Here is a 26907-nt window from a genome sequence, read left to right on the forward strand (position 1 = left end):
TGCCAGACGTGTTCCGCTGCTGAAGCCAGTGCATGTCCAGGCCCGTCTGAAGTTTGCCAGAGAGCACATGGATGATACAGCAGAGGATTGGGAGAATGTCATGTGGTCAGATGAAACCAAAGTAGAACTTTTTGGTATAAACTCAACTCGTCGTGTTTGGAGGAAGAAGAATACTGAGTTGCATCCCAAGAACACCATACCTACTGTGAAGCATGGGGGTGGAAACATCATGCTATGGGGCTGTTTTTCTGCCAAGGGGACAGGACGACTGATCCGTGTTAAGGACAGAATGAATGGGGCCATGTATCGTGAGATTTTGAGCCAAAACCTCCTTCCATCAGTGAGAACTTTGAAGATGAAACGAGGCTGGGTCTTCCAACATGACAATGATCCAAAACACACCGCCCGGGCAACAAAGGAGTGGCTCCGTAAGAAGCATTTGAAAGTCCTGGAGTGGCCTAGCCAGTCTCCAGACCTCAACCCCATAGAAAATCTGTGGCGGGAGTTGAAAGTCCGCGTTGCTCGGCGACAGCCCCAAAACATCACTGCTCTCGAGAAGATCTGCATGGAGGAATGGGCCAAAATACCAGCTACTGTGTGTGCAAACCTGGTAAAGACCTATAGTAAACGTTTGACCTCTGTTATTGCCAACAAAGGTTATGTTACAAAGTATTGAGTTGTATTTTTGTTATTGACCAAATACTTATTTTCCACCCTGATTTACGAATAAATTCTTTACAAATCCTACCATGTGGATTCATGGATTTATTTTTTTTTTTCACATTCTGTCTCTCACAGTTGAAGTGTACCTCTGGTGCAAATTACTGACCTCTGTCATCATTTTAGGTGGGGGAACTTGCACAATCGGTGGCTGACTAAATACTTTTTTGCCCCACTGTATATGTATGAATTGCATTTAAGTGAACAGCTGTTTTTAGCCTAGATGTTGCCCTTGTGGAGAAGTGTTGATATATGACTAAAGCATGTCATTTTCTCTCTCACGCACATAGATTGTATTTTCTCTTGTTTGTGTCCTTGTACTCGTGTTTTGGTGTCTTCTCATTCCCGTCATTCTCAACCAGCTACAATAGATGGTTTGGTAGCAGAACTAGCTTCTGATGGATTTCTTACACTTCAAGAAAATCTCTTCTTCCCTACTATCACTTTCTGAGTGCTTTTTCATAAGGACCATGACTGGTATTCATCTTAAAAAAAGAAGCACATTGGGGATTATTTTTGTGAACTGGTGCCAAATAAATAAAGTTAAATAGAACTGAATTGAAAGCATTAGTGATTTGTACTGATAAAGCAACGGAGACTTAAACAGAAACATTACTATGCCTGTATTGACTGGCTGCTAAATTTTTCCTCTCCCAAATGCAACGAGATGCTTAGTATTAGGTTTCCGTATTTTCCCTGAACGCCCCATCGGAAAGTGTCACGTGTGTCAAAGAAGAGACTGTTTTATGTGCCCTCAGAAGAGAGACTCAGGCAGTGTGTATATTCATTGAACCAAGTTAATTCCTCGGGTCACTCAAACTTTTTTTTTAGTTTCTTTTGAGTTTTTTACAATTTAATTGCACATTCAAACAGTCGTAAATATCACCTGTGAACATCAAGTGATTAATGAGACGTAACAACATAGCTTAGATATACAGACATCAATATCTCGAACTTTAATATTAGCATATAATTGAACATGGTATCGATTAATTTGGAAATTCACATAAGAGGAAAACTGCATTCTTTTTTTCATTTTGGATGTAAGATTTATTTATATTTCGGCTTCCTTCTGTACAGCTGTGTACTGTATTTATTCTTATTGTATTCTAATTTTTGCGTCATAACTTTTGCACTGTCCACTTCCTGCTGTGACAAAACAAATTTCCCACGTGTGGGACTAATAAAGGTTATCTTATCTTATCTTATCTTATCTTATCTTATCTTCCTTTAGCATTGTGATGAGCCTGTAAGGCAAAACTCGGGGTCAAATCTATAATGTATACCTGTTCGTTTCAGTAAGGCTCGGTAGATGAGCTAGCTACCTAACGGCTGTCGGCGCTGTTGCTAACACATGCTAACTATACCAGCTCTCCAGCTTGATGTGTCTGAGAGCTGATAGCCAGCGCACTGGCTTGCTTTGTATGATGCCGACTACAGTTTAACTGTCCATGCTAGCGAGCTAAGTGTGTGAGGAACGTGAAAGAAGAGAGGCTTGGCAGCACCCTCTAACACCACCACCATCACCGGCAGCATCCACTGGTAATCTTGACTACGGCTGTCTGTTGTCGCTAGCTGAAGTTCCTCCTCCGTTTGTGGATGAGGTAGTTTAGCTAGCTCAGACGAACCGGGGCGGCAGTCTATACATGTCTATCTGTCGACCACGAGGCGAGCTGCGAAAGGCAAATCTTGCAGTTCATGTTTCGCCAAGAGGTCGGTGTGGCGTCTTTTATTCCATCCTGTTCGTATCTTTTCCAACACGAGAAGAGGAATATGTCCAGATATAACATATACAGCCTGCTGGACTGGATCTACGGCGGGGTGGACCCCAAGTTTGAGGGCAACGGGGGCCCCGAGTGTGCTGCCTTCCTCGCTCCACAGCAGCGCATCAGCGAGAGTCTGGTCATCGTCCTCATCTCCTTGGTGGAGATTCTGGTGGCACTGAAGAAAATAAACATCTCCAAAGAGCTCAGAGTAGCCGGGAAAGACTGCATAAGGGCAAAGGAGGATAGTCTGGGCAAGAACCTGTTGCTGGTTACCCTGTGCATGACTTTCGGAGTGGAGGTTGGCTTCAAGTTTGCAACCAAGACTTTGATATATCTGCTGAATCCTTGCCATGTCGTCACCATGGTGCAGGTAAGCATGACACTGGAGGGAAAGAGCTGATGTGTGCCCTTTAGGATTACGAGTATGACTAGTGGGGATTTATTAGAAGATGTCATCTTCTCTTCCGAGCTGTCCTCTCAAAGCTGATGGGTTGATGGGGTATAAATTTTAGTGTGCTGGCTGGACTTCGAAGCCCTTGTTTTCATTAACTGGTTGTTGACCTGATCTCACCCATCTCCAGCTCTGGTGGAGCACCCTGATCGATATTTTGCAATCACTGTCTCTTAATGGCTTTATGGCGCCTTGAGATACATGAGCATGCTTTTTATTGAGCCATGCGAGGCTTAGAACAGGGGAAGAAATTATAAACTAATATATGTAGCACATTTAAAGCTTTTTAATAAAGTAATAGAAGCAAATTGATTCTAAAAACCACAGGAAATTCGGTAAGAAAGTACAAGTTTGAGCCTTGTTTGGACATCATTGTTCCGTGTGTTAGGGAGTTGGTCCAGTGCTGCCACGAAAGAAGACATCTCAAGTTCATTCCTTGGCTGTGAAACCAGAGCTGTCCCCCTCTTTGTCTCCAAATATTATTTTATGAAGCTGTTGTATCAACAGCCTGTAAGCCGGTGAGGTCAATTCCAGCCTGAGGTCGATGTCAAACTCTTTAATCAGCATTAGGGAGCTGTGTCTTTGCTCTTATGTGTTAAATAACACTTAGATCATGGTAAATGGACTGGTTCTTATGTAGCGCTTTTCTACTCATCTGAACACTCAAAGCGCTTTACTCAACTTGTGCATTCACCCATTCGCACAAGCACATTTTTCTAAGTGCTTTATAGCTAACATTCACACACATTCATACTCCGATGGATACACCGGAGAGCAATTTGGGGTTAGTATTGTCGCGAAATCGATCAATGTAGAGCAGTGAGACAAACCATGGAGGGCCCAGAAAAATAGGTTCCAGACATTAGTCACAGTTAATGGTACATCTTGTACATCTTTAATGGCTACAAACAGACATAGAACTTCTCTTTTCTATAACACCTTCCATACAAGGTAATAAACTTCAAGCCCTCAGGGTCTCTGGGGCTAATTATTGACTGTGGTCATCTGTTGCCAAGTAGAGTAAAATATAGTGAGACACCAAATGAGTTAAGGCCTCAGGCCTGACACATTCCTAGATTATATGTGTTATATGTATTGTAAGCATGCATGCAATCATCCTTCTATGTTCTAGTTTCCCTCAGCATGTATCACCTGGACAGTCACGCCAGTGACGCTTAAGACCCTTAATGAACCGAACATCAACTCGAAATAAGCACAAATATGCAATGTGTATGAAATCCTTCTGACCGTACTTGTAATAAAAGTTAACATAATGGAAGGATCCTCAAATGAACATCTTCAATAGACAACTTTAATGCAATATCAATATCCCAATAGGGCTGCCACGATTTGTCGACTAGTCACGATTACGTCGACTATCAAAATCGTCGACGACTGATTTAATAGTCGAAGCGTCGTTTGAAGCTTTGTAAGATCACAAAAGACGCAGGAATAAGTGGCAGGATTTAAGAGTGTAATAACGGACTGAAACAGAAGATGGCAGCATTGCATGTACAAGGATGCCAGCTGCCGTTAAACCCCGAAGAAGAAGAAGAAGCAGCTGTGTCCCAGAATTCATAGCGCGGCCCAGCGCAGTTTCCAACAATGGCGGCAGCTAGTTAGTTTTAATGTTACTCTTATTATTCTTTCTGGGTCACAAAATAAACGTTTAACATATTTTCAGGCGAGAATGTAGCTGTGTAAACCTCAAATATCTGCTCAGTTTATCAGGACACCACATATTTTCAAAAGCGCTCCGACGTTTTCGGAGACATCTGTTACCCACTAGCTCGTTAGCGAGCCGGGGGCTAGGCTCACTAGCGCCGCGAGAACACCGGACTCCCCGCAAATCGTTTTCAAACCCACCGCCGTCTTTCGCTACTCAGGTTAAATATATATGAGTCACTTAGATAACTTAAAATGTTATTGTTTGGCTTTTTTTTTGTATTTTATTTGTTCCTGAGTAAATCAGTTTGTCTGAGATTAAAGTTTTTACACAGCTGAATAAACTCAAGCAGACAACTGATTATCAGAAGTGTGAGATGCTCCAGAATATACCCCAGTGTCCTGGGGTATATTCTGGAGCATATTCTGGGGTATATTTTAGATGGCAAGGAGTTTATTAAACTTCACCGAAACAATCTGCAAATTTCATTAAAATTTAATAAACTATCATCTTGTCTTTATTTTTAGTTAGCACAGACCTTAAACACTTAAAGCTGTAAGCTAATGATAGTTATATAAGAGCAGATGCTGCTGGTGCAATAAGCTGTAGTTTTACGTCCAATGGATGATGATCTGATTAGTCGACTAATCGCAAAAATAATCGTGACTAGTCGACTATCAAAATAATCGTTTGTGGCAGCCCTATATCCCAAGGATATTTGGCATGCAGACTAGGGGAAGCCAGGAATCAACCACCAACCTTCCGATCAGTAGATGACCTGCTCTACCACCTGAGCTACAGCCGCCCCATCATGAGTCAAAATATGCAGTACCTGCTTGTTTACACATGCAGACTGCTTGATCTTCATGGTGCATGACTGCCATGTGACAAGTCATCATGAAAATTGAAGAGTAGAGCAAAGCTGATGTGCTCAATGATGATGGATTTTTCAGGTTTCAGGGAGGTAGCATGACAACCAGCGGACACTGAAGAATTGCTGGCTGTGATGAAAAATTGACTGACTGTAGTAAAATGTCCTTGATGTAAGGGCGAGTTGGACAGCAGTGTATGTGTTGTTGGTGTTAAAAGGGGCGTGATCAAATGAGGAAATGGGTTTTAAAAGGAAGTTGTACAGCTTTCACAACTTGTGAAAATCATCTACGTATAGATTTTTTTTTTTCTCCCATCCAGAGGAGGGGTGGGTGAGGGGGTGTTGACACTGGCACCAACTGATTATTTGTAGCACGTGCTTGCTGGAGCTTGAATCTGATGTGGGGAGAAAAAAAGCTGGAAAAGAGAAGGCGTCATGCATTCCTGCATTCTTGCTTTATTAAAGGTAGTGCCTGTGGGCTCGGCTGTCTTTGTTGAACATTCTTCTAAAGAAATCGTGGCTTATTAATTGTTCTTTGTTTTGTTTCATGCATGCATGAGCTCCTATCGTGATCACACTTTCCTCATGTTGCATCTTTAGCATATGGGTGTGGTTTTAATCCCTTTCAGGCCTGATGGAAACCTCAGATAAAAACATCTAAAGAGGGATGCAGAGCTCTCCAAGCACCCATTTATTTCCTGTCTCATTTGAGCTTGTTAAAGCTGTGCATCTGGAAACAATAGTGAGTTTCAGTTCACTCTTAAGTACACTCAATGAGGAACGAACACCACCTCTGTGCTGTTGAAAAGAAAATACCCTCTCGTTGCTACACTGCGTCAGTTTGCGTGCCTTTCAGTGTTGTTATGCAAGCAGCTGGTTTTCATGACTGTTAACCAAATCCACATTTTGAAGAGGACTGGCATTATTCTTGAAAACACAAATTTGGTGTGCTAGTGAGTTTGATATTTTCCTTCTCCGAGCACAAAGCAATGCGACTTTGGGAAAATGTGGTGCTTGTTGGCACAGTCATAGTATTTGATTGGTAATTTATTTCAACATGTGAACAATATACAAGTACATTTAGAAAAGAAATGAGAGAAAAAAATATATACTATACAAATTACATACAAAAAAACATTCTGATTAATTTACATGTTGAAAGGGAGTGGGAAGAAGTATACACTTATTTAATCCCACCCCTGTCCCATAAATTATCAGTGAATATTTAGTCAGCTTCCTTACTGATATAATTTGTAATAAAAATAGTGAACAGATTTCTGATATACTATATACTATAATATCACATCATGAATTTTTTGTTTGTTTGTTTTTAAATAGAGACATTCACTTAATTTAAATATTTTCCTTTTCTTTATAGATCGAGAAGATCATATTTTTATAACTCTTTTTGAACAGTTTTATGTTTGGACATTGCTTTAATTCCATATTCAGTTTGTTCCATAGTTTCACTCCTTGAACAGAAACACAAAAGCCTTTTCTTGTAGTACGTACCTTCATTGTTTTGAAGTTACAAAAACCCCTTAAATTATAACTTCCTTCTTTCAAAAAAAACATACTCTGAATATTACCTGGCAGTTCTTTATTTTTTGCTTTGAATAGAATTTGTGCTGTTTGGAATTTCACTATATCGTCAATTTTCAATATTTCAGACTGCAAAAATAGTGAGTTTGTATGTTCCCTATAACCTGCATTGTGGATGATTCGAATTGCTTTCTTTTGAAGAGTAAAAAGTGAATGTAATGTGGCTTTATAGTTATTGCCCCAGACCTCTGCACAATAGCTTAAGTATGGTGAAACCAGTGAACAGTAGAGAATATGAAGTGATGTTCTGTCGAATACCTGTTTTGCCTTGTTTAGTACTGCAATGCTTCGTGATACTTTGGAATGAATATATCTTACGTGAGCTCTCCAGTTAAGTTTTTCATCTATTATTACCCCCAGAAATTTATTTTCACTGACTCTTTCAATATCAACACCATTTATTTGAATCTTTGCATTTGTATTTAAACTACTATTTCCAAATAACATAAGTTTAGATTTATTCAAATTTAATGATAATTTGTTTTTATCAAGCCAGAACTTCACTTTACTTATTTCATTAGTCATATCCTCCAATAAATTCTGCAGATCATCACCAGAGCAAAAAATGTTTGTATCGTCAGCAAAGAGAACCATTTTTAATACTTTGGACACTTTACAGATGTCGTTAATGTACAAGTTGAAGAATTTTGGACCCAAAACTGACCCTTGGGGTACACCACAAGCAATGTCCATACATAAGGAGCAACCACCATTTATTTTCACAAACTGCTTTCTGTCACTTAAGTAACTCCGGACCCAATCTAAAACTACCCCTCTGATAGTATCTGTAGGTGGAGGCATAGAGGCGGTGTCAGTAGGAGCTTTTACAGAGCAGCAAGTATGAGCAAATATCAAGGTGAGAAAGCCCCACAGGGGATGGAGTTTAGTGTGTGATGACTGAGTGCTTCACATCCAGCAGCACGGGTTTTTCGTACGTTTTCCACCACATAGTACCGCAGCAGTCATCGTGGCACGCTGAGGGTCTCCCGACTGATCAGTTTATTATCGTGTATTTCCGTTTGAGGCCAGCGGAAATGGGTGTGGTTCCATAAACAACTAAATCAAATAATGGGTATATCAAGTTGGAGAAATCGATATATGGAGGGGCACGCACTTTATGCTTCTTCTATGGCTTGCGATTGGTGCTAATACGAAGACAGTACGAACTTCCCCTGCCGTTTTATAGATTTCTAGATTTCAGAACTAGCTTGCACAAAGATAAAGAACAAAGAGCTTGAACATAACAGCTATTAAAAGACCTATTATACAAATTTCCAGGTTCATAGTTCTGTGTTCTGCTTATGATGGACCTCTGTGCAAACTGTTCATCAGTCCGACCTTACTGATTTACACTTCAATGGGGAATGAAAAACACCATGAACCCAGAAGGAGAAAAGTCCCAGCATTTATTTATTTTTGTTTGTTTCCATCACGTATAATGCCAGCACTGACAGGTAGTGTCAGTGCTGGCATTAACTACCAAATGCCAGCACTGACATTTATGCTTGTAACCGCTTATGTAGGTTACGTTGTATGTTCTACATAGATTCTGTGTTGAACTCTGGTGCGGTCCCTCTGCTGTCTGAAACTGAAACAAGCCATTCTGTTTTTATCGACATAAAGAAGTTTTTTCATTGGCTCTCCCTCATAAATATGTTTGTACGTGAGCCACCTGCAGCCCACTATCACCTTAAGTGGATCAAACCAGTGAAACATTTAGAGTGAAAGTGTTTACACAGCAAGTCCCACAAATATCTTCATATAAAAAAGTGCAGTTTTAATAACAAGTCTGGTTTTCTACATGACAGAAATTCTGCTGTAAATGAAAGAAATCTGTCAGCATTTCTGAGCTGTAGCTCTAAGCTGTGTAAAATGACCAAAAATGTTGGTATCCAAGTTTTTCTTAATTCACAGACAGTGGATTCGCTCTGAAAATGGAAAATTATGTACTAAATAGTCATTATGTTATTTAAATGTTTATTTGTTACTTCAGTGCACTATAAATGGCCATGCAGGTCTTTATCAGTAGGAAAAGCTGTAGGAAAAAAATCCTATTTAAAAAATACAGTTAGTCTAAAATCCCTCTTTCACATTTTCTAGTGGGCCAGATTGGAGTCTTGGCAGGCCAGTTCTGGCCCCTGGGCCTTATGTTTGACACCCCTGGCGTAGAGCCTTGGATTCTGTCTGAGCTCTTTGCTTGTCATCATGAGTGTTCAGGGATAAAGGTTAAAGGTATTTACATCCATACAGTGTAACGTTTATACGCTGTCCAAATGAGGCATCGCCTGCCACTGGATTCTCCCTTTTTCTTTTTCTTCTTTTTTTTCCCACAAGTTAAAGACACACGACCTTCTTTTATCAAGTGAACTTTCTTCCCTTGTAGATCTCGCCAGGCACAGCTGAACTCGCAGCTAACAGATATCACGTGGGCACGTGATAAATGTTGCCGTCGGCTGCAGGAAACGTCAAGTCATCTGTCTGCAAAGCAGGTATCTTGCATTTCTGCAGCAGCTTTGAATGGATGCGCGTAGGCTGCCGATAAATGGATGTATCGCAGTAGTAACAGTCTGTGTATGGCAAAAATAATCAGCACCATTATAACAGATCATCGGCCTCATCGTTAGGTATAGCCACATTTAATGTAGCAGCTGTCGCAATAACCCTGAGCATCACAGTATGTTTACTCATGTGCATCGCACTCGAAACACTGCGGCATGTCACTCTATGGTTGCACTCGTTAAAAGGAAGTCTGACTTATTAGCAATGATGTATTTTAATCTATAAATAACTCCTTTATCTTTCTATGCAAACAACTTTCAGCTGTACCCTTACCTTGACACAAGTTGGTACACACTGTGAAGGTAGTTTAAATGTCCCCATCATATTCGCCCATGCTGAACTATATTTGTCTGCAAGGTCATGTTCTCAAATTTTTTATTTATTTTGTCTTGTTGAATGACTGCTTTCCCTTTTACTCCCTGTAATTCCAGAAAATGCTTCGAGTCAACACTACTTAATTATTGTTATATTTATTTCTGGTCTTTTCCTTCTCCACTGCTAGTAGAAGGGCAACAGGAACCTGACAATATTTGGGGCACAATGTTCCAGCAAGCTGTACCTTGAGATAAAATTGTGTTTCAGCTGTAAAATTAATAGGGAGAAGCAGCAGTTAGACTTAACAGTGTCTTTATTAGTACAACAAGAGCATCAAGGCTGGTTTGACTCATTACTGTGATTATACAAGTGGAGATAATTCTATTAACTGTTCTTTTTGTTGTTGTTGTTGGCGGGGGGGCGGGGGGGCGGGGGGGGGCGGTATTATTGGTGCTCTGAGCTTTCTTTGCAGTCTAGACCCTTTCCCTGGCATTTATTTACATAGTCATATTTATTTCCTCATATTAGTTCTCCACATTGTGGACACTCTGCTCCGTTTAGCCATGGGTGCACCGCTGCTCTGCACAGCCAACAGCAACATGCCTGGTTCTCCGCTCATCCACTTAAATATAAAATATCAAATATGGAGTTACCTATAGTTCGTTGTATGCTAATAAAGGTTATCTTATCTTATCTTATGTTAATCCTATCAATTGCTTCATCTAGCTAGTTCTGGCTAACCTTAGGGCCTTGATATCAAAATATGTTTAAACAAACAACCTGTTGCTAGGCAACCAAGGATGCCATGAGCATTTTTCATTGATTTCTATGGGTGTCAAAATGACTCTTTTAGCAATTCTTTGTTTCTTGCACACCCTGAAATTCACTATATGATGAATGAACCCATTTTAGAGTGAAATCTGACATGCTGGTATTTTTATTTCTAACAGAATTACATGGGTTTGAAAATTACAAGGGTTCTATGATATGGGAGCATTTTGATGCACTTGTGTGGTTGAGGTTTGCATGTTTTAGTGTGGTTGACGACTACAAAAACACCCACTCGCAATGCGTTGCTTTTTGAGCACATGACGCACTGTGTGATGTGTTTCCTGCAGAGAAATCCTACAGCTGTAAACTGTGTAATAGACCACAAAGAACAAACTGGACTTATTACAGATTAGCTTCACCAGCTTTAGCTTCAGTGTATGTGAGGAGTGGGCCCAGTTCCAGCCTTGTTAATCCATCCTACAGCTCAGGTAACAAAACAGGCTCTCATATTAATTATGAAAAACTTGCTTCACACAATTCCGTCAGCACGCTAAATAGTTAACCAGCCCAGTTTGTTTGCTTTCAGCGGCAGAGCGAAATTCACACTGCATACCAGTCTGTCTTTTGTCACTGAGCTCGCCTCCTGGAAGGTTCATGGTCACAACTCTGTCAATGTTCACAGCAATCAGGAAGTCGTTTCCTGTCAATGCCAATTAACTCAATGAGCATCGAAGAACATGCCAGTGACGACGCACGGGAGAGAACTGCGTTTCCTGAACCAGGAAATAAAAATATCTAGTACCTACTTATTAATTGATGGCCTTTCTCAGAGAGCGCAAATATGATTCATTTCTGTACCTTTTAGTTTGTTCAGTGAAAAAATGAACGTCAGATCTGGCATTAACTGACACCTAATTTTTACTGTGCATACCTGATTTGCATATTTTTGTACTTGCATCACAGCAGATTTTATACCTTTTTTTTTTTCCTTTCTTTGTTTTTTAATCCAGGACTTCTTTGAAAATATACAGCAGTCACTGGATTACACTTAAGTAGTCTTTCTCACCTATAAATAGGATCATGACTTCTTGGGCCAGTGTCCCACCCAGAGATCAATCCTAGTTATAGGCTTAAGTGGGATTTTGAATTGAATTAACACAGAACGTCTTTCCCTGAATACTTCTTGGATCAGACCCAACCTTAGCATAATTTCAAATGAACTCAACTTATTTTGATTGAGGAATATCAGTGTCCGTCCAAGGTTGGAGTGCCGGCATGACCACATGAATTTCTCTTTCTTTTTGCTTGCATAAAGTCAACAATCAGAAGTGTTTATGGGCTAAATCTTCTTGCTCAGTAATTTGCATGAAATCCATTTCTGAGTCTATTCTCTTGTGTGCTGTTAAAGTAGAGCTAATGGCACCGCTGGAGCCAAGACCTTTACTGCTGCCACATACAGAAAAGCATCCACTTACTTCTCTTAAAAATGTGTGCAAATACAACCCTTTATAACATTTGACATTTTATGATATTATGTTAATGTTATTTGCTGAATGTTGACTGTCAGTTTTTGTTTTTTTTCTTAGTTGGCTCGTACTGCAAAACTGTGGAAGTTGTCGTTATAAGAAAAATACTTCAGCGAATGTTGTGAATTATATACTTCTATCCTTCACGGCATTAATGTTCAAATAAAACAATATTTTGCAGTGAAGGCTGCCCTAAGGCTCTGGCTAACAGTCAAGCAAGGAGTGACAAACATAAGAAAGGCAAATTTAATGTTCTCCTCTGATTCTGTGATGCAAAAAGTGAACAAGGTCAAGCCGTTACAAATAAGTAAAGGATCAGAGGGTAAAGTGACACTAATGCCAAAAGGGTAGCGTTACACTAGCGATTAACAGGTGCCATAAACTGGTGATTGGCTGAAAGGTGATGGAGAAAATGACGGCATCACTGCCACGTTCAGGCAAAATATTAAATCGTCACACAATATCAAAACTGATTGACACAGAAGTGTTCATATGAGACTGAAATGAGCTAAAGAAACCTTACATAGTCTGTACAACCAATTATATGCAACATTTATTTGATAATAGCTCGCAACTCTATGGCATGTTTATTTTATAACGACTTCTTATTCATTTAAAATGAGAGACTTGAGGGCTCCAAGTTGCAGAACGTTGTCTAATTGCTTTGATAGCTCAGACATGAGACAAATTATCAAAGTGACAACGTTTAACTGCCAGCAACGTATTGCCAACCCCTGTTTACAATGGAGGCTGACAGTAATGACATCTGCAGGAACCAACAAACTGTCAGCTTTGGCAAGCACGTTTTATCCACGGCAAAACATTTTCACGCATTGTTTCCTTCTCGTGACTTTATTGTGGTGTTTTAAAACGCGAAACATGACTCACGTGTTAGAATGAGGGGGAAATATGTAGAAAAGACTGAAGATGTAAATATAACTATGAAAGTCTGAGTGTTTTTTAATAGTCCCACACACGCTGCAGATTAATAAAGTTGATAGGCACGCCACAGATCAATCCCGGAGACGCATTTAAAACAAAAAACAAACCAAATATATCAACTGTGTGTTTGGAGAATGAATCTCGGGTCAGTTTCTTTTCTGTAATTCTGTTTCCAGCCTTCAGGCAAACTAAGTTTTCGTGTGTCAGATGGTGTTTTGAACAAATTCCTGTTTGAACTATTCTCGGGGCCCAGTAGCCCAATCACCATGCACAGATTGCAGGCTGTCTTTTGATCCACTCTCCTTTACAAGAATAAAGTCAGATTGTTGGTAGAAATCATTTTTGGCAATGGAAATATATCAGGAAGTCACTTCACCTTTGTTTTCAAATGCTGCCTCCCTTTTCTTGTGAAAGCTGACTTCCAAGTAGTGAGCTGTGAACTGAGATTGTTTAGCATGAAATCAGCTCATTAGTGCCAACACCCAGCAGCTCTAATGCCTCAAATTCCATCCTAATTGTGGGCCTATCCTCTTGTCTGAACCTCTTCTATGTATTTTTTTTTTTCTTAATTTGGACTAAGGAGACCTCACAGTTGCCTTTGGGATGTTCTGTTCAATGCTTCTGCTCTTGTGTTAGCACAAACTTGTTAAAGCAGTTCATTTTCTCTTGCAGAACTCGGAGCTGAAAGCTCTTAAAAGCCTTCGAGCTGTTCCATAACAACCGTATGATCTTAATGCAATAATGTCGTTGCTCATTTCTCTCTGCTTTCCTCAACAGATCTTCCTGCTGGCCTGCCCGCCATGTAAGACAGCTATGGTTGTGTTCAGGTGAGCGTACGTGCACTCCTGGGTTCTTCCTGTTTAGTGTTTTCAACTTGTCGTCTACATTTAAGTTAAACTTTAAAGGTCTGAATTGGCAAAATATAGAGTTTTTTAGTGCAGACTGTAGAAAGGCCACGACTGCCATATGAGCCGCTTGTCCTGCTGAATGTAACGTCTAATGACTGGGCAGACAAAGCTCATGGTTTTTGTTTTCATATAATCCAAATTGTGGTTGACGTTGATTGTAATTACTTATTGGTTTCCCCCATAGTAAGCAGTTGTATAGTAATGTATTTGGGTTTATAGTCTCCTCTTCAACAACTCATCCGGTCTGAGCAGTTAATTATTCAGCAGAAATGACTCTGGTTTTGCCGGTGGGAACACGATGTGGGATTTACTCAGAAATAAATACAAGCAGGGTCACTTTCTGTTCCAGTAGCCCATGGGAGCCTCACAGTGAACACAGTGTACAGAGTCATAGCAACTTTATGAAACCACAAAAAGCTGGTTCTTACATGGGATAGAAATGTGAAACATGCCCCAATAAATATCCAATCGTTTGAAGAATTACTGAACTGCCAACATTATTTATCCACCAGGTCAAGATGTTCGTTCACATAGTCGGCTAGTTCATTTGTTGTCGTAACAACATATTTTAATTTGTCTCATTTATGTAAGAAATAGAGTCATGGCCTTTTGTTCGAGGCGCTTGTCATTTGTTTGTGTAAACATGGCATTTTACTCTGTGATGGTGGAGTGGAACCAGGCCCACTAACTGAAACATGCAAACCTCAAGTTTATTTCACCACATTTACAGTTTCAAAGTGACTGCCGTGTAGAATGCCCCAACTAATCCTGCTGCCCACCAAAGAGGGTTTGGTCTTCTACCTGCAATGAGCACAGCACATAACAAGTTTAAAATAGATCCTTTTTTATTATTTTAATATTTGACATTTTTGATGTGCTACATTTCCTGTGACTGCTTCACAATAACAGTCACTGTACCTTTCTGTAATGTGAAGTAGTAGCTGCTGGAAACGTTTGCTTGTTGCGTGTAAAGCTCAGATTCTCCTGCAGTAGCAAATGGTAAATCTATGTTTAAGATTACATCTTTATCCCTTTTATGTATGAAGGCAGTTCAACAACCACTGGACTGTACTTGCCAAATAAAAATTGTAAAATTAGCAGGAGCAGCGTCATATTAAATAGTTACTACATAAAGTAGAAGTTTACGCTACAACAGTATCAGAGGTTCAGGTCTTGGCCTATGACATGCAATTAATTACAGTGATGGGAAAATATAAGGTCGCTAATGCTCGTTACGCTTTGTAAATTTTGAATTTGAATGAACCGCTTTTCAGAAGAGTGACAGCCGGACTTATTTGAAGCGGCATTACTTCGGCACTGCTGTTTTCCCGGCGACCTCGTCTGTCACAACAGTTATTTTGGCTCATTTGACAAAAAGAGCAGTCACAGGAGATAGATGGAGCTCCACACTCTGACACACATGCTCCTTGGCTTCTGTTCTGTATTTGGAGCCTCTTAACATTAATGTTAGTTCAAAAGACACATTTTTCCTTATGCTGGGTTTATTTATACAGGTTTACTAAATAAGCATCGCAGCTCCCACTAGGAGCAGATAGGCTATATGTGTGCGCTGGATGGTGCAACTAAAAGCTTCAAACCAAATTATACTAATTAGTCTGAATGAGTAGATGGATGCACTGATTTGTTAAATCGTGACATCAAAGCAAATTTATTTTGAGAGTGATCGCCTGAAACTTTACTGACCTGACTTTAGACAATAAGCGCTCCCACAAGAAACTGACCTTGACAAAGAGTAAGAGGCAGCTGCTGCTAACAGCATCAGGGAGGAGTCTGATTGGTTTTCGGCAACATGGGATAGAATCTAAGCTGTCCTCCACCTGTTCCTCTGTCCCTTATATCAGCTGGAATTGATTCATATGTCAGTAGTGGCAGAGTCTTCTATGGGTTGAATGCTTTGGGGAGGGCAAATGGCCTGCAGAAGTCAAGAGGGGAGTGTAGTAATAACAGCCCTTTTCCCTCCCTCTCCTATTCTGTTTTTTCCTCTTTTCTTTCATTGATGATAAATCTGAAAGAGATGCTTTAGACAGACTCACACTTGTTAGAAAGCCTTTATTGTTTTAACCATAGCTCAACCCCGGTAACTTCTCTCCTCTGCGCTGCTCTGTGTCTGGAGAGGGAAGAGAGCAAAGTGAAACCAGAAGGACAGGAGAGAAACTAACATGACTCAGAAAGGTTTACACAGATTAGGTAAATAGCAAGTGACCTTGTAGGTATTTTTAATGTCTGACATTTTTATTGTTTTCAGGCTGCAGGTCCACATGTTGAATGGTGCATTACTTGCTTTAATGTTCCCTGTAGTCAACACCAGACTGGTAAGTAGACCGTGATCTTCAGATCTCATTTATGAGCAGCCCTCTTCTAGCCTTTGTTAGGTCTCCAAGGTGTACAAGGTTAAGTGTCGCACTCACTGAGCAGCTAAACGAATGTTATCACTTACCTCTGGAACGGCGATGTTGTGTTGAAAAAGACTACACTGTGTCTGTGCAGGTATCATTGGTTTCCTCTATAATATCGTAAGCTCTAGAACTTGCTGTGTAAAGAGACCTATGATGATGATTATGTTATGATTTGGCGCCGTATAAAACGATTGAATTAAAATTGAAAGCTCTGACTCACTCAAGGCGCAGCTTGAGTGGGTGCAGGAGATATTTCACAAATTTAAACTTGATCTGTTTGAATGAAGTCACTTTGATAAGTTTTAAACTTAAAAAAAAAAACCCAGCATAGCCATTAAGACTAAGTGCTTTTCCTTTTATAACAGTTCTCACAGAAATAAGGCTGAGCTGTTCCGCCATATCTGCAGTTCCCTATCAGATAAACTTGTTTTTCTCAAGCAGGGAATGAAGGCTTACACAGCTGTTTTGCATTTTATAACATCAATAAACTTTATGTCAGTATTTCTTACAGAGCACAGTAAACTATGATTTCACCCTGAACATTACGTGCCTGCCAACCAACAGGAAAAGAGGCAGTTTACATCAGTCACTTGTAAATTAAAAAAAACACTGTGGACAAAGATCTCATGTGTTTCTTGAGTTATACCATTAAAGGGAACCCATATTATGCTTTCGTGGTCGACACAGTGGATCATCTGTCTCCATCTAAGCCTGTTCCTACCATTCTCCTCGGTCACACCAACCCTTTACATGTCCTCCTGCTTTACATCCATAAATCTTCTCTTTTGCCTTTTCCTGCTGCCTGACAGCAGGACAAACAAAGGGTGTAGCCATATTCAACATCTGTTGTTCAATATTTGCACTGCATCTGTCCTCTGCACATATCTAAACCATCTCAGCCTTCCCTCTCTAACTTTTGTCTTTAAAATGTCCATGAGATTCACTTGTTTCTAAACTATCCATCTATCTTGGGCTCTGCAGCTCTTCCTGCTGTCTTTTTGGTTGCGCCACTGTTTCTAAACCAGACATCATAGCAAGTCTGACTGCAATCTTGTAAATCTTCCCTTTCACTTTTGCTGCCATTCTTCTTTCACAAATCACCGCGACACTCGTCTCCACCCACTCCACCCAGTTTTAAAAAAACAAAAAAAACATGGTCAACATATGTACACGTAATCCCTGAGAAACGAAAGCTCCAACTTCAAACTGCTGTAAACACTCAAGTTTCATACAGTTTTATTATTATTATTATTATTATTATAGATTTTGTATGATGACAGTGATCATTAATGAGGCCATACATTTTTAGAAGAAAGGTGCCTTATGAAGGCAGCTAAAATAGACAGACGGTGTACCTGCTGTTCTTCCATCTCTTTGTTCACTTGGGTAATGTTCTGTCATGGTTGCTTGTTAAGCAGTAGCATAGCTGGAGACTGTGAGGCCACAGGTCTTTAAGATTTCAGGGCCCAGAGCAAGTTGGGGGCTGTTCTGCTGTATCTGGGTGCTGTAAAAGAATTAAAATGGTTTGTTTGCTTTTCATTTTCTCAGCTGCCATTTGAGAAAGAGATCTATTACATCCAGCACTCCATGATGTACCTGGTGCCTGTTTATCTTTTCAGGAAAGGAGGTAGGTGTTTCTTCATTCTGACTTTTCACATGTCAGCCGAGCAAAGTGATAATATCTCCATGGATGGATTCACTTTTTGTCTGTGTCATTTGAGATGCTGTGGATACCAGCTTTTTGTTTTGTCTGTTCAGTGTCTGTTAATGAAAGATTGTTTGGTCATTTCCACTTACATAGATGATACTGAAGAGCAACTATAAAACCAGTTTAACTAAAAGGAGTTCTCTAAAGAGCTTGGAAGGAAAAGCGTCTGGACTTCTTTAAGTTGCTTGAAGACGTTTCACCTCTCATCCGAGAAGCTTCTTCAGTTCAAAGTTCAAATGGTGTCGAATCCCAGATTTAACATGTGTCCTAGGGGAGTGTCCCCCCAAGAGGGTCATGAACTCCCTGTTGATCCTCCACCTAATCACACGAGCCAAGATGTGAAAAGGGGTGTAGGTCACAATCAGCCAAGGTTTCGGGTGAACCCGCTATAAAAACCTAGCTCTTTAGACTACAATGACCTGGATGACATAAAAGGAGTCTCATACAACCATATACAGGAGGCCCTTTAATACAGCTAACTTTCAAACAGTACTACTAAATTGCTCAATCTCTATATAGCAGATTTCATACTGCTTATGGCTGAAAGTACTGCACCTCTTACATGTTACATCTATAGGAACTGCCATTGGTGCTTAATGTCAGAGAAACCCATACTACGAAGCACCAACTGCAGTTTCTGTGCTGACGATAATGTCAGAGGAGGTTTGGGACTCTGCAGTTATCATGTAATTTTGACAGCAAATTTTGATTTAGTTAGGACCTATTTGGACCATTAAAACAAACACACACACAGGGGCAGATCAAATGTGCTCATCCAACCTTACAGTACAAGGAGATCACTTCCAAACTTGTCCTTTCTTTCAACACAACTTGATTATGTCTGATTTGAATTGCATCTCTCCAGAATATTTTCGTAAAATGTTTAATCACTGAAGTGTCAGTACATTTCATCATAGTTTTTGCCCTCCTACATTTGTTTTTATTTAGCCATCTTCTTATTTTTGCCCGATGATAAAAGTCATGGACAAAAACTATGACGAAAATCATTGGTCAACAAAATTAACAGTGGTGTCAGAAGAGTGTTGGTGAATTTTGCATATAGTGCATTTCAACAGTTGTGAACCCCACTCTGTAGCTTGGCATGGGCTGAAGTTTCTGTCGCTCCTAGATGCAATAAGACCTTTTACAGATAACTGTGAAATTTCATCCCTCCCAGACATTTCAAACACTGACTTGTTGCAACGGTGGCTTCGTATTACAACAGAGCGAGTACAGAGCTCTGTAAAACAACCTATTTTTCTGCAAGTGTTTGTGTATGTGGTAATAGGCGCCAAAACACCTGAATTTCAAAGATTAAAAGACTTTGTCCCCCTTGTCCATGTGGTGTCCCGACTGACAATGTCTGTGGTAAAACTTAGTGGACAATTACAAGTAAGCACAAAGGGAAAAACCAGTGTGTCCAAGCCATGTGACTGCACAACTTTGAAAAAAATTCACTGACAGTTATTTTGTTCACACACCATCACTTGAACCCAACCACCAATCCCCATCCCAACCCGTCATGGCAGATGCCTACCCCTCCCTGAGCCGCCTTGTGCCAGAAGTTTCTTCCTGTTTAAAAGGGAGTTTTTCCTTCCCACTGTCGCCAAGCGCTTGCCCATAGGGGGTAATCTTTTTTGATTATTAGGCTTTTCTCTGCATTATTGTAGTGTCTTTACTTTACAGCGTAAAGCTTGAGGCCACTATTGTTATGATTTGATACTGTATTAGTTAGAGTTTAACTGAATTATTGGACTAATTTTTTGATTATTTGGCAACAGTAGATCTATTATGCATTAGACATTATTGAAAGCTCAGTAAAGCACAATAGAGAGCCTTTGAAAGCTGGATATGGACTTGGGTTTAAAAAAGCGACCAGGTTATAGTTTCTGATTATGGACTTGGTGAGTGATGCCTTTTTTTGTAGCTCATGGTGATCCACACTCAGTTATGTTTACTCTCTGGAAGTTTCACTTCTAGTTTGTTAACTAGTCTTATTTCCTTGTTGTGTGCCTCTTTTTGATTTTGCCAATCTCAGTAAACTAGTTAACATGGTTCCTAAAAATTGTTTATGCAACGTGTTGTGAATGCAGACAGATTTGAACATGAGCACAGCTCTTACTGAAGACATCTGAGCTGTTAAAACCCAGGGGTTGATAAAAGGAACTAAATGAGTGAGTCTAAAGCAGGACATCAGTGGGAGCAACGTTTATTCAACTTTATTCAAACCTTGATCTGTAAGCACAGATGACAGTTCATCTTGTTTAACTGGTAAAACTGACATCGATGCAAATTTTCAAGCTTGTAACCCAGTAATAGAATAGAAGTGCCTGATCATGTTTATTAGCAATGTAACAGTAGAGCTCAACAGATGGGGTTATTTTCTTGCCTATGCAAATCCAATTCCAGAAAAGTTGGGATGCTGTTTAGCATATAAATGAATGCAGAATGCAATGGTTTGCAGACCTCAAAGCTGTAATTTCTTCACAGTAGAACACATTTTAAATTCACACATTTTACATGTGAAAAATATTAGCTCGTTTTGACTTTGATGGCAACAACAAAAAGTGAAAATGGGCAGCGGTTCTCCATTCTGCGATAAATTGCATTTCAGATTAATGTTCCTCATCTACAGTGCATCTCTATCATCAAAAATTCAGAAAATCTGAAGAAATCTCTGTGCGCAAAGAACACAGAAAACCAATATTGGAAACCTGTGATTGTCATTCCCTCAGTGTGCATTGCATTAAAAGCAGGAATGATCCTGTCAGAGCCTAATTTCTGTCCCATTCATAAATGCAGCTTAAAGCATTAAATTGCATTACATTTACAGCATGCCAATATCTTCAGAATTAAGGTTGTACAATTAGAGCACATTTGATACGACTTCCTGGTACTTGTCCTCCGAATGCCAGCAATGAGCAAACAGGAAAAGCCAGTTTGACACCATATCCTGTTTCTTGTTTTTTCTGCGGTTCCACTTTCTCTCTATGAACTCTGCTGACGTGTTAAGGACACATAAAAGAGGAAGTGTATAGAAATAGCTTTTGGTTCTTCTCTAGTTTACATGTCGTCAAACAGGTGGCCAGGACTGGCACATATGACACATTTTGTGTGTTTGCTGTCTCTTTAACTCAAAGTGTTTCTTTTTGCAGGTGTGTACAAGCCTGAGCCTCTGGGAGATATGTGGTGGGCTGTGCTCTCTACAGGCATCCTGTTCTTCTATCACTTCACCTTCCTGCAGCTCCTTGGCCTGGTAAGATGGAGCCCTCTGCTGGACACTGTGTGCTATTTCACTATATTTTTATTACACCATCACTGCCTTAGACATAAAGTTGTGGTAAAGCTTTAAGATTTAAAAAACAAACAAACTGAAATTGTAGGTTTTTGTTTTTAAAAAAAATAATAACATAAACCTAAAAAATAGTAGTTACACAGGTACAGAGGGAAAAAAGTATTTCAGCATTGGCCTAGACTGTTAAGGTCTAAGCTTAATGAGCAAACCCTTGTGAAAATACTAGATATTTTTGTTTAGAGTTCACAGTGTAGCTAGAGCTGTTCATCCATTCACCCATCCACTCTGTCATAGGAGGGGTTGGAGCCTGTCTCAGCTGACATTAGGCGGGGTACACCCTGAGCAGGTCAACACTATCGCAACCATTTACTCTCGTATCCAACTTAAAATGACCAACACGCATAACTTTGAACTATGGGTGAAAACCCACACGAGGAGAACTATTGGTCAATTTAAAAGTGAAGAAAATGTATATTTGGATTTAAAATTATGGCCTTTTATCTAGAGCTAAAAAACATTACACACTGCAGTTGATAAAATGGAGCTTAGTTAAGTACTCTGGATGATTTCTCATTGAGCAACATGCATACTTTTCCCCCAATATGTCCTGGATAGTTAATCATCTGCCAATTTTTGGATTGGTCTGCAGCAGGCAGCTAAACAGAGACAGCAGGTATAATCATTGTCATGTTTTTAATCCATGCATGTCTGAACTGGTCCCCACAGTGATGCACACATGTTAGGCCTGTTTCTGAACATGCGACGTGCTTATGAACACCAACAAACAACCTCTTTTTCCCATTTTACAAAGTTAATACTTAAATTTTCACATAAATAATTTACAATAAGTAAATATTAAAACCGAAAGAGCTGATTCAGATCATTTTATACCAGCTTGTACAAGCAAACTGTAGGTGCATTTCCTTTATACTACTCTTAAAAATAATAAGTGAGTAATAAAAATAAACTAAACAGGGTGTCACTGGGGTAGAAAGGGAAGAGTGAGGTTTATTTGTAATAGAAGCAGGAAAATTTGGCAGGCGTAGGCTTCTGAGCGATGAGGGCCAAACTGTGACAGCACAGGCTCAGAGCTTCATGTGGACTGTTGTCAGCATGCTGTTGGTAATACTTATCAAAATTCTTCAAGGAAGGACAACCTGTGTACCAGTTGCTGCAGTTGCTGCAGATGATACAAATATCCTGTTGTATCAAATCCCAAAGGTTCTCTATTGAACTGAGATCTGGTGACTGTGGAGGCCAGTGAGTACAGTGAGCTCATTGTTGAAGAAAGCAGATTACGGGGTACGCTGTGATTATAGAAGGATGGACACGGTCAGCTCCCTGTTTGGCTTGTTCATGCAGGCTGTGGTGTTTGAATCGTGCTCACTTTGGTACTAAGGGGCCCCACCTGTGCCAAGAAAATATCCACACCATTACAGCACCAGCAGCCTGAACCACAGTCTGACTCTGACTCTACCATCTGAATGACACAGCAAAAATCAAGAGATCAGACCGAGCAACGTTTTTCTAATCTTCTGTCCAATTTTGCTGTGTAGTGAGAATTGTAGCTTCAGTTTCCTGTTCTTAGCTGGCAGCAGTGGTAGCCATCCGGTTAAAGGTTTGACATGCTGTGCGTTGAGAGATGCTCTGCTGAATACCTACAGTCCAGCCATTCTCCTCTGACCTCTGGCATCAATGACACATTTTCACCAGCAGAGCTGCTGCTCACTGGGTATTTTCTTCTTTTCAGACCATTCTCTGTAAACCCTAGAGATGGCTGCGTGGGAAAATTCCCAGTTGGGTCAGCAGTTAATGAAATACTCAGACCAACCAGTCTGGTGCCAACAACCACATTCAAAGCCACTTAAATCACCTTTCTTCCTCATTCTGATGCTACGTTTGAACTCAGATTGTCTCTACCATGTCTACATGCCTAAATGGTATTGAGCTGCTGCCACGTGATTGGCTGAGATATTTGCATTAATGAGCAGTTGAACGGGTGTACCTAACAAAGTGTGTGTGTGATATTGTTAGTCATAAATCCTGAGATATTAACACCTAATTATTGATGATCCACTGATGCTCCCTGTTTGGCTTGTTCACAACTTTAGAGTTTATAGTAAAAAATTATGCAGCCTGTTGCCTCCAAATTGATCTCCTATTTTGGACCAACATTCAGTTTATTTTCTGCTGGATGCAAATCAGCATTATTCCCTAACAAAGCAATTCATCAGCTTTAAGTTCCAGGGTGTTTCTGGCACAAAGAGGGCAGAGAGTAGCTGCTTGATTGAAAAATGATAGTACAGAGTAATCAATGAATTGTGATTGTAAGGCCCACAGTGCTGATGTTTGTCTTTTCTAGCATGTGCTGACTAAATGGTTGTAAAACCCCTGAAAATCTTTAGTAATTACAATGATACGACTCATTCAACAGCCGGTTAATAAGTCATGGAGGATTTCCAGGCAATGAAGTCTGACATCAGTCAATTAAGTGTCTGCTTTTTGGAGCTGAAATCTATTGGAAGAGAATGATTGTAAAGATATGTACAGCAAAGTCAACCATAATGTTTGCTTAAAAAAATTAAAATAATGAATTATCCACTGGATAAATTTGGATTCATATTGGCATCAAATTAGGTCTTACTCTGTCTCGTCTCTGCTCTCCTCCAGGCGACTGAGGTCAACTTGAATAACATGCTCTGCCCGGCTGTGTCCGATCCATTTTACGGCCCTTGGTACCGGGTTTGGGCGACGGGCCACCAGACCTTGCTGACGCTCATCCACGGGAAGCTCCTCACACTCCTCTCGCAGCACAGCGGCACCGCCTGCAGATACCTGCTGGACACACTCAGACTGCGCAGCAAGAAAGTTGACTGAATGTCCACGAAGGTGCATTCAGACCTAGCCTTTCACTCCTTTTACTCCAAATGCCTGCTTTTACAGTGTCTTTCTTTTTAAATCAACATTTTAATGCATCTTTTAAGACTTGTTTCACAGAAACAAGCGAGCATTTCAGGGCCAGTGAATCTTCGTGTCATTCTTTTAGCGTTGTAGTTGGCTTGCATGCACAAACGTACCGGGCATTTTAAAGCTGGCACTTAGAATTGTGGCGTTGGCCAGATTTTAGCCCTTGTTCGTTTTTTGTTTTTTATTTTCAGAAATATGTCAGCGAATTTGTGGCAATTACTCCAGCTGCTTCTTTTTAAGCTTTGAGGACAGAAAATAGGGGTCACCCAAATGTCACTACTGATCTCCAGCTGTTACACTTTTCTGATTGTTGTCGGGGGGGTTTTTTAAAGTTGCACTAGATCATATGTTAGCGAGTTTATTTGCTTCAAACTTGAACTTTGGAGCTGAATGAAAATCTGAGCAGTTGTAAAAGTTACTGCCTGTGTATAGCGTGAGGATTTCTGTTTGACACTCTCAGTGTTGTTACGACTGAAAGCTTTCTGGCGTTCTTCTGTTCCCACTTGACTCCACGGCTGTGCGGGTTATGAAAGCATCGCCGTGGAGGTTTCTTTTGCCTTTCTGTCTCCAACTTGTTCAGATCATTCCAGTTGTGATAATCAGGGGACAGACTGCGACTCAAAGCAGTGAAAGAGGATCCAGAAATCTACAGTGGGATGTTAATATTATCTCTGTGAAGGAGTTTTTTTGTTTATTAGTCTTTGTTTTATTGTGCCGTTAGACCATAATAAGTGAGGTATAATCTCGAGTGGGAGGAATTCGGTGTTTCCCAAGATAAAGTGTCTTTCTGGGTTGGATTAATGTATCTTACAAAACATCCATTCTCTCCACCGCAACTGTAACGAGCCACACTCCAGTTTGTATTTTAAGAAATGCATCTGATGTTCTGCATCAGGTCACTGTGGGTCATTTATTCATGGCCCGTTTGAAAGGAAGTATTAACTGATAAGTTAGAAGATGTCAGTCATGGTATGTATCATTTCAAATATGAGGGATGTGTGTGTATATTACTGTAGCATATTCTAAACTTCACTGCAAAGAAGGGATAAGAGGAACTTTTGTATTTCTATCAGTTTGAGTGTATGTGCTGTATTGAAAATAAAGGTGATTGTAGCTCATCACAGTTCTCCTTGTGTGTATGTTTAAGCGTGTATTTTTTGCCTTTTAACCATGTTGCTTGCGTTAGTATTAAATCTGAATTTATTCTGCTGACGACCAACAGATATTACCACTTTGTGTCTCCGTTAATACCGTGATCATGAATTGGAGCTCGCCAAATAGACTGGCATTGTGGGAAATGTGCATATTGTTACAAAGAGCTGAGAAGATTAAGAGGATTTGCCATGCAGCCAGCATGGAAGTAAAAAGGTATCTAAGCTCTACACTGCAGAAAATGCCCTGCTTCAAACAATATAAATTATAATTCAGGATTTCACACCACAGCGCTCGTGCTGATAATGAGGTCCATAGTTTTTTGTGGGGTTTTTTGGAACTGTAATACATATTTTTAAAGTTTTTCCTCTGTGCACTGTCACAGTGGATTTTAAATCAAGTGTAATGAAAATAGAGACTTTTAGCTTTAATTTAAGGTTGGCTAAAACAAAATTTGCATCAGTTTTTTAGGAATTTTTGCAGAACTAACTGTGCAGACTCTTTTTGTCTGCCACATTCTAATCTGACTTTATATTGGAGCGGTTTACACCGTGTTTTCACATTTATGGGGCAGGACGGTGGTTAGCACAGTTGCCTCACAGCAAGAAGGTGCTGAGTTCAATTCCACCATCACGCCAGGGCCTTTGTGTGGAGTTTGCATGTTCTTTCCGTGTTTGTGTGGGTTCTCTCCGGGTACTCCGGCTTCCTCCCACAGTCCTAAGACATTCAGTTAGTGGGGTTAGGTTATTGGAAACTCTAAATTAGGTGTGAGTGCGAATGGTTGTGTGTGTCCAGGAGACCTGTCCAGGGTGTACCCTGCTGGGATAGGCTCCAGCGCCCCCCGCGACCCTGAAAAAGGAGACGTGGAAGTGAATGAATTAGGCATGTGTTGATTTCACACTGAGACAATTTTAAAGTCTAAAAAGTGTCCTTGGGTGTTCATGATTTGGTTGATGTTGTTTTTCTGAACCAATGAAAGAATACTGTAGTTCTTCTGTGACCTTACAGTGAGCTGCTCACTGCTTTTCTTATTTGCAAGAATGTTTCAGATTGTTGATTTGGCCACTTCTACATTTCTTTTTTTTTTTTTTTTTTTTTAATTTATGAGGGCCTCCCTCATTTGTACTCGTATCTCTTCGTACATCATATTGAGAGTTTTGATGAAAAGCTACAAATTGCACATTTATCACTTGGATCAACTCTATTATCTGCTTAATTTCTCATAGAATAACAAGGGAACCGGTCTGAACCTGCCCTACTTGCCCATCAAC

The 26907-nt window shown here is 40.1% G+C and overlaps 1 protein-coding gene across 1 annotated transcript; it reads left to right on the plus strand.

Moving 5' to 3' along the window:
* The first annotated feature begins 2012 nt into the window (after positions 1-2012).
* Positions 2013-25602, plus strand: tmem164 (transmembrane protein 164). The gene is made up of 6 exons (XM_085288549.1): positions 2013-2856; positions 13967-14016; positions 16364-16430; positions 18063-18141; positions 21378-21478; positions 24188-25602. The coding sequence occupies exons 1-6, from the start codon at positions 2419-2421 to the stop codon at positions 24392-24394; spliced, it is 942 nt and encodes a 313-aa protein (XP_085144675.1). The 5' UTR covers positions 2013-2418; the 3' UTR covers positions 24395-25602.
* Positions 25603-26907: the final 1305 nt, after the last annotated feature.

This window comes from Mchenga conophoros, linkage group LG10, assembly GCF_057382185.1.
Source record: "Mchenga conophoros isolate Kocher_MC1m ecotype Shallow Benthic linkage group LG10, M_conophoros_male_GT1.1, whole genome shotgun sequence".
Classification (NCBI taxonomy): domain Eukaryota; kingdom Metazoa; phylum Chordata; class Actinopteri; order Cichliformes; family Cichlidae; genus Mchenga; species Mchenga conophoros.

Bases quoted from the DNA above. Each gene is read 5' to 3' on its own strand.
- tmem164 (XM_085288549.1), top strand. From the start codon at position 2,419: ATGTTTCGCCAAGAGGTCGGTGTGGCGTCTTTTATTCCATCCTGTTCG. The intron at 16,431-18,062 runs GTAAGTAGACCG...TCATTTTCTCAG, and splicing joins CTGTAGTCAACACCAGACTG to CTGCCATTTGAGAAAGAGAT. The intron at 18,142-21,377 runs GTAGGTGTTTCT...TTCTTTTTGCAG, and splicing joins TTATCTTTTCAGGAAAGGAG to GTGTGTACAAGCCTGAGCCT.